The following is a 12,210-nucleotide window of genomic DNA, read 5'->3' as shown; positions in this document are numbered from 1 at the left end:
TACAGAGGATGAAAATGAAGGAAGTCACATCCCACGTTTATTTAGAGAGTTCCAGTTAAAATTACACATAACCCTGAATTGGAATGACAATGGGAATTCCACCTTTCTGTCATACATACTGGCACAGGGAAAGGCAGGAATCTCCATGCTGAGGCTGGATTGTTTCTTACTGTTGACCTAGCTCCAAATGAGCTGGTATCCAGAACACTCTGTAAAACTATGAACAGACGTGATTCCATTCTATTACCTAAACACTTCCACCCCTAAGGAATTTTTTTCTAAATTTAGTAATATCTTAGTGTATTCCCAGACTCTTGTCTAGGGTTTGATCTGAGGGTCTATCCTCAAACGAGGCACTAGAAACTCTCCATTCACAAGCACAGATTGTGCCGCATTCCAGTTACCTAGTTCAAGGGCTCCAGTTCCCTCCCTCCATAGCCCAGCATCTCTGTCCCCAAGACCTCCTCATGCTGGTACCATGGCAGGGTGCAGGCCATTAAAGAAGCAAACAATTAAAAAGCAGGAAAGAAGTGTTCCCAGAAATCTTAGGGAGTCCCAGCAAAGCTATCACATGGCACTGGAGAAACTGGGGATCCCCCTTTAGGCCTTGGGCTCATTAATGAGAGAATTTAAGAACAAATTCAAATGCAAGAGAATAAAAGAATGGACTCAAGCAGAGCCCGAGGATGAGTCATTAGAGTTGAAAGGGAACTCTGGGGCAGGTGAGGTGTGGGTCTCACACTGCCTGGAGGAGGGAAATAAAACATGAACTGGCACAGAGGTCTGCTACAGGTGGAGAAGGAAGCTTTAGGGAAAAAGCAAGGAAGTTCCGAGTGTAGAGTTCTGACAGTATCCAAGAGAAAAGTACTGAAGGAAAAGAAAAGAGGAGGATGAAATGAGCCATGCCTTTCTAAGGAAAGCCCACAGAGCCAGCCGAGCCTTCCCTGGAGAGGTCTCCAAGGTTTCCTGACCTGAGGGAAGGAGACAAGGGCGTGTCTTGCTCACTAGGTGGATCATGTGACAGCCCTCTGCTCAACCTCCCATCTTTCCACTCCACTCGGGGAAGCATCACCTCCCGGCTGGCTTCCATCAATTTATTCCCTGTTTAATGTGCTCAGTGCCCAGCTGGTGCCTTTTAAAAAAAAACCCACATTCCTGAGTGGTCCACCAAACTCCAAACATTCCTGAGGAACCAAACACTCTCCAGTGTTGGGGTCTTGCGTATGATGCTCTCTCTGTCTACAATGTGTGGTTCCGCCTTCATCTGGGCAGCTTCTCTTGACACTTCACAACTCAGCTGACACTTTGCCACCACCAAGCAGTCCTGACAGCCTCTACACACCATTCTGGCCTCAATGTCCCTCCCTCTGCTCCCTTAGAACTTTATGGATGCAAGTGCCATAGCCAAGATACAGTGGAAATTTATTGTCATCTTTACATACTTTCTTCTTCAACCAGACAAGAACGTATTGCAAATAGAAACTGTAACATTTGTCTCCATGTCACCAGTGGACTCTCTGGCACATAATAAGTGTTCATTAAAAACTGTTTACTGAGTGAAGGCACTCAGAGTCTTGGGGGGAATATAGTTACAAACAGAGGGAGAGGTGTAACTGATGAACAGCCTGGAAACTTTTGTTTGAGAAGGTTGGCATGTTTGAGGAAGATACCGCAGAAGAGACAACACTTAGGCTGGGCTTGGAAGATGCAGGCCTGTGAGAAAGAGGTGGAGAGAATCTTGATGCCTCGGTCGGTATGGCATCCCTTCCGTCGGAAGAGTGACTGTGATGAAAACTGGGACAGCAAGGGGCTGGAGAACGCTGTACTGACCCAGGTACAGCCCAGCATTGGGTTGGTACACAATTGGACGCATAAGAGAGTCGGAACAGGTGCAGAGAAGCTGCATTTTTAAAAGGAGTCTGAGAGCTGGAGAGATGGCTCAACACTTAAGAGCACTTAGTGCTCTTGCAGAGGGCCATACTTCAGTACCCAGCACCCATGCCAGGCACTCACAACCACCTCTACCTCCAGCTCCAGGGGATCCAATGCTCTCTTCTGGCTTCCACAGATCCCACATACACATGGCACATACATACATACATACATACATACATACATACATACATACATACAAAATAAAATAATCATAACTTTTACTTTTAAGGAGTGATGCGTGACCCCACACTTCTGGCTTGCGGGAATGGTGGTACCTATAAGTGTGGCAAAGCCGGGGATGTAGCTTCACACTACTGCCCCCCAGCAGCCTATGGTTCCCCCTCAACCCTGTAAGGATCTTGACTCAAGCTAACCCAGGATTCTTGGCTTCAGAAAAGAATTTCAGAATGAGCCATTACGGAACAGAGTTGGGGGTTTTAAAAATAGACAGGTACTCAGGTGAAGCATGACGCAGACCTGAGAGTTTGGGCACAAGCTTCTAGAGAAGAGCAGCCATTTATTAAAAGGCATTTTTGGCATCGATTTTAAGCAAGGGGATTAAGAGGGAGACACTCAAAGAAAACTTAAAACATACCGGAGTGTGGGTCTGGTGTTCTCAAGGGAGAGTCTCAGTTACGTCTTAGCAGTTGGTGTGTACCATTTTGGTGGCTCTCAAATTACATCTCAAAGAACTTCCAAGAAATATCCTCTCTTCTCTTCTCCTTTGGCAAGCGAGATTATAGGGCAGCTCCAGATGTGCATTAGATGGGGTTATAATCTGGTAAGGTAAAGCCAGGAGCCGCTAGGGTTGCACAGGGCATTAGGATGTACGTTTGGCTGTAAATGGGACTCCAGGAGAGATTCCCAGAAAAGCACAGGTTTACAGCTAGGAGGAAAGAGAGGCCTAAGTAAACTTTGTATTAGAATTCTTACTTTCCAGCTGGCAAAAGGCTTCAGCCAGACTCCAGGGTCTTTTTTCTTCCTCTGTCCCCATAATTTCCCCTCCTGCCTAAGGACAGGGGAATCCCAATCCTTAAAGGTTAGACACCAGGAGAGAATCTGCTTTGGGGGAAGTTGGTGGGCTCATCCACTGCTGAGATACCTGCTGGCTGTCCAGGAGAAGGTGTCCAGTAACCATGTGGACATGAGTTTAGGCATGCAGAAAAAAGAGCAAGGCCGGGCGGTGGTGGTGCACGCCTTTAATCCCAGCACTCGGGAGGCAGAGCCAGGCGGATCTCTGTGAGTTCGAGGCCAGCCTGGGCTACCAAGTGAGTTCCAGGAAAAAGGCACAAAGCTACACAGAGAAAGCCTGTCTCAAAAAACCAAAAAAAAAAAAAAAAAAAAAAAAGAGCAAGGAGACTTTCTCTGTGTGACTTAGCCCTTAGTGTTCCATAATTTAATACTGTGTCTGTAGTGTGGGTGAAGACTCCTTGAGTTCTTCTAAATGTTCCCACTTTCACTGGTAATTTAGACGCACAGCCCCCTCACAAGCCACTTGACTCCAGGACATAGCTCTTCCTTCATAGCAAAAGTGACAGTTAAGGAAACATGAAGAGAGAATGTCTTAATCAGGGTTACTACTGCTGTGATGAAACACCATGACTAAAGCAACTTGGGAAAGAAAGGGTTTATTTGATTTATACTTTCATATCATAATTCATCATCAAAGGAAATCAGGACAGGAACTCAAACAGGGCAGGAACCTGGAGGCAGGAGCTGATGTAGAGACCATGGAGGGGTACTGATTACTGGCTTGCTCCTCAGGGATTGCTCAGTCTGCTTTCTTATAGAGCCCAACACCACCAGCCCAGGGATAGCCCCACCCACAGTGGGCTATACCCTCCCCATCAATCACTAATGAAGAAAATGCCCTGCAACAGGATCTTGTGGAAGCTTTTTCTCAATTGAGGTTCCCTCCTTTCAGATGACGCTAGCTTGTGTCAAGTTGACACACACTGGCCAGCACAGTGACAGTAACCTTTAGTCCTGTCTTCTGAGTTATTCTGTGTAATATGGATGCCACAGAAATGATACCATCCTCTTCCACTGCCCCAAACCCATGCCTCTAGAGGCCACCAAGCACATGAAGGGAAATCCTTATTGTCATTATATTGGAAAGGGTATGGGCCTCTGGATGAATCCTCTTTAGACGGAGATGCCACTTCCTGTTAAGTGTGTTGGGGTTCTTATTGCAGTGCCCTGTTGCCATGGTGATAGCAACTACCTGTTTCTCTGTCCAATCCACCTGACTGTAGCTCTTGGTTCTCTATGCTTTATAGATATCAATTAAGATGAGATCTTCTTTGTTTAAGAAACCATCTACAATAAATTTTTGCAAAACAACTCATTGTGTTTTCCCTGACTAATTTGTCTTAAGTAATTTGCCCTGAAATTCAATATATTTTAATTCAAAGGCCCATGACAATAATGATCCTCTGGGAGTTACATGGTATGTTTGTAGTTGAAACTCTTTGTATCCTAACATCTATTCACAAAAGCTAAATGGGAATTGCTTATGGAGCACAGGCATTTTTGACAAATCCAGAGGAAATGATGCTTCACCAAACAGCTTCTGGCAACCAGGTGTGAGCATGGCAAAGATTTCACAAGAGCATTAGTCATGTGCAGAGACTAGAGGGTCTCATTTGTAAGTCAAGGGACAGTGACAGAGAACTCATCATCGAACTGGAGTATCAGCTAACTGATGTTCACTGTGAAGGCAGCACTGCAATAGCACCCAGAGCAATTTAAATGACGCATAGCAAATGTTCTCAGAGAAGCACAAAAACTAATCATTCCTTCCAGTGTGCTAAACAAACACTGCACAAAGCCAAAGCCTGATGATGTGTTCAGTGAAAAAGCTCTAGAATATTTACTTCTCCGTTCAAACAAAGCTGCCAGAATATTTTGAATTGTAGTATCAGACCTATTTTCCAATTTCTTTTAATGCCCAGTTTTTTAACTGAGGCCACTGCCATCCTAGCTAATGATGAGTGGCGCAGCCTCTGATGAAGTTAGTCGGATTCAGGGTGGGGCTATGACGAGCCTTTTCTGGGAGGCAGTCAAGCAGCTCGGTGGCTCTGTAGAAATGGGGTGATGCTTGAACAGTGGGAACTACACACCGCCTTTGCCTGACTTCACTTTTCTTTAATTGGCAGGTAGGAGATCAAATCATTGAAATCAACGGGGAAAGCACCCGGGACATGACACACGCCAGAGCAATAGAACTCATCAAATCCGGAGGAAGAAGAGTGAGGTTGCTGCTGAAGCGCGGCACGGGACAAGTGCCGGAGTATGGTGCGTTTCAGTTTCCGTCCCGCTGTGTTCTGCTTTCTGTGTGTTACAAATGTGCAGCCTTCCTTTTTTGTATACGAAAATGCATCTGTCCTCTATTGCTGCCAGGACAGGTATTCACTATCGGGAGACAGATAGGCACGCATGTCCACTTAAGCCCCAGATACATGTGTGCAAACCCTTTCTTCAGCTTGTGAAACGAGGAAATGTTTGAAATATTGAACGTGTGAGCTTCCAGGGCATCTCTGAGTGTGCAGGGAGAGCCAACACCACTTGTATGTGGGACCCTTTGTAATTAGACTGATAGTGCTCTGTTCATTTGAGACTGCAGTAATTTACCAGTTTCTCTCTAAAATCACACATGCTTTAGACAATCCTACAGGATTACTAAACTGGGCCAGGGGATGAGTCAGAGCCAATCCTCAGGGTGTAAAATTTAAAATGCTAACTTCAGCTCATTCAGTGGCTGCTTTTCCCTGACATTTAGAGATTGTTCAAAAAATTCATTCCTATGCTTTTTTATATGCTTTTGAGGAAGGTTTTTCATTTTTTTTTTATATAAAACAAAGCATTTAATTGGGAGCTTGCTTACAGTTTCAGAGGGTCCATTATCATCATGGCAGGTGGGAGGGCGTAGCAAGAGCCTGGTGCCACTCATGGCACTGGAGCAGTAGCTAAGAGCTACGTCCTGATCTGCAAACAGAGAGACCCGCCTGGGTGGAGCGAGGCTTTAAAGTACATTTTAAATCATCGTTTGCTTTCAAGAGTCTTTAAAGGTGTCATTTCCCAGCAGCCTGTTGAAGGCATCGCCAACAGTGTAGACAGTGTAGCTGACCCAGCTGAGTGGCCCTTACATGAAAAGCTTCACAACCCAAGTCATCTTTAAAAGTATTTTCAGAGCCTAGGGACATGGCTCAGAGGAGCACACACGGGCCCTGGGCTCTACCTCTAGCACCTTAAGAAACAAAATAGAAACATTTTCCAGGGAGCATCAGAGACAGACAGACAGCAGTGACAAGCCACACAGACTATCAGGGTACCAACAGGGGCTGGCCACAGGCCTCAGTGATCCCTTCCCATCCGCCATCTGTAAGAAGTGGTTCACTTTTGGCACCACCCCATTCCTACCCAGAAGACTTTCTAAACAGTAGCTTTCCCTTTCACACGTGCTTTTTGTATATGCTACATAAACAGCTATTAACACTTCCTTGTTGGTAGGGCAGATCAGTGCCCTGCAGAACTCAGCTAGAATCTCGACATTCAAAGGCCCTCATAGACACCCCTGTGTCTTCGAAGGTCGCTGCATAAGGAGCTAGCAGGCTCTCGTGGTGAGTGGAAAGCACCTTGAAGCTTCTCTTCTGCAGGGCCAGCTCTTTTGTGCCCAAGGAAATACTTTATTCCACGTTCCCACCCACAATGCTTAGATCTAATAAACTATTTTTAAATATTGATAGCAGCAAGAAGCATAGGCTTGGTAAGGAATTTGAACTCCTAGAATAGAGTGACTTTGTGTGTCCTAAAGCATCAGCTGATTCAACAACACCAAAGTGACCTGTGAAATCATATCACCTCTGAAAATATGCCTCATCTTAAAGGGGTGTTTCACTCCATGCCAAGACTTGACTATTACCTAGTGAGGAAATTTTGAAGTTACCCTAACAAGTGAATCTTTACAAAGTTGCTCTGTCCGGATTCACTGCCCTCAGCTTCTTGTTCCTTTTCGAATCACTGGTCCATGCTTTCAACATCCACCACACCAGCTGCTTATCTACAATGAGAAGGTAGAACAACCCTGAATCATACTGATGCATTATTCCCTATCTACTTGAGGAGAACATGAACACATAGCTTTGGAACAAGACAAAAACCCAAGACCCTGTCAACATCATTTCATTCTTAACATCATCCAAAAATAGCTAGTTCAGTTAAATTCTCAGAATAACCAATTCAGAGCATCTTTCAGATATGTGGGCACACTGTTAGGGGACTCCATATCGATATTATTAGCTATTGTGATATTACAGATCTCACTTTGAATGTCTATTTTTCTAAAACATCCAGTTACACTTGCTGATGATCTCGGGACTTACTAGCTGCTCCTCTAAGATGTGGAATTTGTAAAATTAGTTTAGATGTGATGAAATGAAAGGAAAAAGTTAGAGCAAAGTGATCCCGTCAGGGAAGTAGAAGAACAAACATAAACTAAGCAGACCATAGCTCTTCAGGAACATTTAAGCTGAGTTGTGAGCAATGACACGTGAGGAGTGAAGAAGACCGAGCATCAAGTCTACATCTTGGATGATAATGCCATCAAATGGTTTTCCGGAGTTTCATAACAGCTAATGGCAGGGCTCAAAGGTTCCCTGGGTGACTTCTGGGGCATAGACTATAGCTATACAGACTCACAGCAGACTCATTTGGAACAGAAAGAAAATTCAGGCAGTTGCTGGAGGCATCAACATACAGACTTCCTGTTTCTTTTTATTTTATTTAATTAACTTTTGTCATTTATTTTACATACCAACTACAGTTTCCCCTCCCTCTTCTCCTCCTGTTCCCTCCCTTCCCTCCTCTCTACCGCCCCCCCCCCCCCCAATCCATTCCTCCTCTGTCTCTATTTAGAAAGGTACAGGCCTTCATGGGCTTGAACAAAGCATGGCACATCAAGTTGAGGCAGGACTGAGCTCCTCCCCCTATATCAAGACTGGATGATGTGATGCAGCATGGAGAACAGTTTCCCAAAGCCAGCTAAGCGCCAGGGACAGGTCCTGATCCCACTGCTAGGAGCCTTACAAACAGACTAAGCTACATAACTGTCACTCACATGCAGAGGGCCTAGGTGGGTCCCACGCAGGCTCCCTAGCTGTTGGTCTAGAGTCAGTGAGCTCCCATGAGCTCAGGTCAGCTGTACAGACTTCCTCTTATGCTCACACGTGCTCTCCTATGATGTCACCCAGATTGTATATTGCCCCAAGCAACAAAAATATAGCAGTGGACCAGGGAATCCATTAGCAGCTCAGCGCACATGATTTTCACCGGGGCTGGTCTTGCAGGCATCCCCTTGCCCAGCACATCCCAAAATTCTAGACTCCTGGAAGGAAAGCAGATGTTGAGTACAATCACGTCATTTGTATCAGCCATTTAAGGAAAGTGAGACATGCTCAGCGTTCAGCACAAGGCTCGTATTAGCATAGCAGATGATTTACAGCCATGTTCCCAGCATAGAGCCAGCCTCATAAGCCAGCATTTCTGAGCAGAGTGCTCCCTGGCTTGCTGTGTTAACTCTCTTCTGCATCAGGAGCAGACCAAAGACAAGACTACATTTATGGCTGCATAAATGATCTCAATGTAACAGTGTCCATGGCCGAAGCAATTCCTCCAGCATCAGTAAGAAATAGACTGGTCAAGAAACCATTTTTTTTTTTTTAGTTCAAAATAAACTGGAGTGCATTTTAATAAAAATGTTCCCAAGAACAGGATGGTGGCAATAAGTAACAACACAAGAAAAAATTGCATTGACTAAGATAGAATCAAGAACATAATCTACTTTGACTAGCAATAGCCTCATCACAGGAAAATGACATTTTTCTTGCCAAGTATTAATTTAAGCCTGCATGCTTCCTTTGTTTGCCTTTCAAGTTCCTAAACTTGGCACGCTCCTTAAGAGATCATTGAGTTCTCAGGGTCCAAAGGAGGCATGCTTAACCTCTCAGGGACCCTTGGGGCTTAAGCTGGCCTAGGAAAGAGGTACCTGGGGATGAGGCGACTGGGGAGCTGAGGGTCCAGGTTTTAAGCCATTCCACCCATGCTCCCTCTGCTAGTGACAGAGCCGCTTTGAAATGGAACCCTTATCTGGACTTGGGGACTTGTCAAAGAAAAGCTGATCTCAGTCAAGAGAAATACAGACCTGGAGCTCTGAGTTCTTAGGTTGATCTGTGACACAGAGATAAATGCAGGTACAATTGAAAAGAAAAAAACCAGCAAGCACAATCTGTCAGATCATTGATTAACCAAAATCGGTGTGACTCCAAGCAAGCTGAGGAAGGAAATAAACACGCGGCGAATAAACCAGATTGCCAGGTGACACCTCAGGCAAATCAGAGGCAGACACCGACCAGTGCCACGGCACAGGTTACGGCTGAACACAGGCTGGGGAGCAGCTGCAGAGGGAGTTGGAAATGATAAGGGCTTTGAAGAGTCGCTTTTACAGTCAAGTCCTTGAAAGAGAAACTCAAGAGATAGGCACTTCAAGTGTAGTCCTCAGGATAAGAATTTGTTGATTATAAACTGAGCGGAAACTGTGAATGCCTCATCCCTTCACATGCCTCTCAGCCACTGGCAGGAATACGGACCCTCCCCCCGTCCCCACTGAGAACGGAAAGGTGAGCACCCAAAGTGTGTACTCTGCAGCACAGGTAGCTGCTATTCAAATTAAACCTAAAGAGGTTAGAGGAAGGGGAAGTATGCATCCTGGCTGTAAAACTGCCCAGGAATAAATTATACAAATTAGCTCCCTGCTTTGAAGTACAGGTGTCCTTCATTAACAGTCAAGGCCCTGTGTGCACGCTGAACACACACTTGATTTGCAAACCAAACCACCCAGCCAGAGCCCAGGTCCACGTAAGTGTCCTTGGATTAAAAAAGAAAAAGAAAAGCCCAGAATATTTCACATCAAAGTGAAGCGTTTCCCTTGGGTCTGTTTGCTGTTTCGGATGAAGTAAACACGCTTTACAGTCTTGGTGGGCACTCTGCTGTGCTCACTCCCCTGGAGAACAGCGGGCCGCTCTTCATGTGGAGAACACGGAAGTACACCCAGACACCAGTGGGAGACCAGGCGGTCTGAGCAGCCCACGCAGGACTGAAAGGATGAAGTAGAATTCCCCCTGTGAGTAGCCCGGATCACCCGAGGTCCACATGAAGGGAAAGACAACCAATTATCTGAATTATACTTCTACCTGCACATTCAACGTGAATTGTGTCTTCAAAAGGTTTTGACTGGATTCCAGGCCCTCGACAGATAAAATTGTGTGCGTTCTATAGGTGTAATGAAACCGTTCTAAGGAGAGAAGAGACTCCCTGAAGAAATACATGGACTAAATAGTTGTTAACTTAAAGTCTCCCTCTAACCAATGATTACAGTGACTTAAGACAATCATATCAGAACACCCTGTGAGCAGAATTGGTCTTTCCTTGGATTCTCAATGATACATACTAACAAACATCATAAGCATACCTTCATATTCTTATTTGTAGTCATTTTCCCAGGTTGCCTATCACTCCCTAACCAAAGATAAACTCCAGGAAATATGTCTTTACTAAATATTGTATGTGGGACAGATCCTGGAATTAATGTCATGGATTGACAGTTAATTATCAGTCTTCAACTAATCCAAGGTTTACTGAGCACCTACTATGTGCACTTTGTGGCCACTGAACATGAGATTGGGGCCTCAGGGAGCCAACAGGCAAACACTGAGGACACATGTAGAGGCTGTTTCTGACAGAACGGCAACTGAAGAAAAGGCCCTCGAGAATCTGCTCTCAAGAAAAATATTAAAATAGGCTTATTAATTATTCATAGAATTTAATAAGCACTTCTAGAGCATTAGGAATTCTCGAAGAGCACTTGGCCCCTTTGGTCTGTTAAGCGTTTCCTTTGTAATAGTCCTGCTAATAACTTGTGCTTTCTCTGAAGGAAGAAGGCCTTACTGAGTCTGGGTGAACCTCCTCCCAGACATGATCTGAATTCTGAATCAGAGCTGATCTAATACATTTACTATTCATGGCTGTGTGGCTATCAGCCAGGTCAGGAACCACAAAACTGTCACCAGGTGCTGGGGTTCAACATCTGCCTCTGATGAAAGGCAAGAGGAAAGTCACTATCGCTTCCCCTCCTGCCCCAAGATGGTGCTCAGGGGAGCCATGAGTGGCTCTATTGCCCTTGCACAGTTTACCTGCCTTTTCGACAGGGCAAAGGGTGGTTTGCCTTGGTAATAAATTCTGAAATCTAATTTCATCTTCTGGCATCCATGGCTGAGCGCATCTTCCTTTCCCATGGGCACCTTCACAAATCACTCAGGAACACCTTGTGCTGAGTAAGAGAAAATGATGAAGCACCTGAAGGGGCATCACTCTGCAGCCTCAAGGCAATTCCTGGGATATACTGACACACGCCAACACCATCTGCAAGACCCCACTTGTTAGACTCCACACACTATTAAAAAAAAAAAAAAAAAAAACAAAAAAAAAAAAACTACCAAAACAGTGCCATACCCATCCATTTTGAAAGGTCGTGAGCCAAGGGGTATCTTTCTCAAGCCCCTTTGAGAAAAATCCCCACGGGTATCTTAGAAAAGCTAAGGATTCCTCCTGTCCAGCATCCATCCTGAAGAGCATGCTTGAGGATTCTTGCCTGTACATAGAGCTGAGCCTGACCACAGAAGTCCAAGAGCAAAGGCAGCTAGCTTTGAAAACACTTCTAAATACTGGGAGATGCAGACTGGACCTCAGGGAAGTCCCCAGTTCCAGACACTGTTTCTTACATGGCAGGGAAGTTGAAGGCAGGAAATGGAAACCACCGGTGATACTGGCCTATAATCCCAGCTACGCTGGAGGCTGAGACAGGAGAATCACAAGTTTATGGCCCAGTAGAGCTATAAAGCAAGCACAAGGTCAGCATGAACAATTCAGGGAGACCCTGTCTCAAAATGAAAAGTTAGGGAGAAAGTCTAAGGTTATAACGCTGTAGGAGAGCACTGTGTGGCCTGTGTGAGGCCTTGGGTCCAGAGGTTTGAGGATACCTTGTGGATATGGGGATCAAGCACAGCTTGCTGGTTTGGCAAAAAGTGCCTTTCTGGGAGCTATCTCACTAGCCCACACACTCTGTTTTCAAGTGTGTCCCGGCATATTCAGAGGCCTTCATGTCCTGGAGATTGCTGGGTTTCTCTCTTCCTGCTCCAGTGTGAAGGAGGAACCTGTGTA

General features: G+C 45.3%; 1 protein-coding gene across 1 annotated transcript in view; it reads left to right on the top strand.

The window, feature by feature from the left end:
* Window positions 1-12,210, top strand: part of Magi2 (membrane associated guanylate kinase, WW and PDZ domain containing 2) — a 609,708-nt gene that overhangs the window by 554,418 nt on the left and 43,080 nt on the right. The window contains exon 19 of the mRNA XM_059256447.1: window positions 5,094-5,232. Within this exon, the coding sequence (XP_059112430.1) occupies window positions 5,094-5,232 (139 nt within the window). The remainder of the gene's footprint in view (window positions 1-5,093; window positions 5,233-12,210) is intronic.

The sequence above is a fragment of the Peromyscus eremicus genome, chromosome 3 (genome assembly GCF_949786415.1).
Source record: "Peromyscus eremicus chromosome 3, PerEre_H2_v1, whole genome shotgun sequence".
In the NCBI taxonomy this organism is placed as follows: Eukaryota; Metazoa; Chordata; class Mammalia; order Rodentia; family Cricetidae; genus Peromyscus; species Peromyscus eremicus.
Note: the sequence above shows the minus strand (reverse complement) of the source record. Positions and strands in the feature narration are given on the sequence as shown.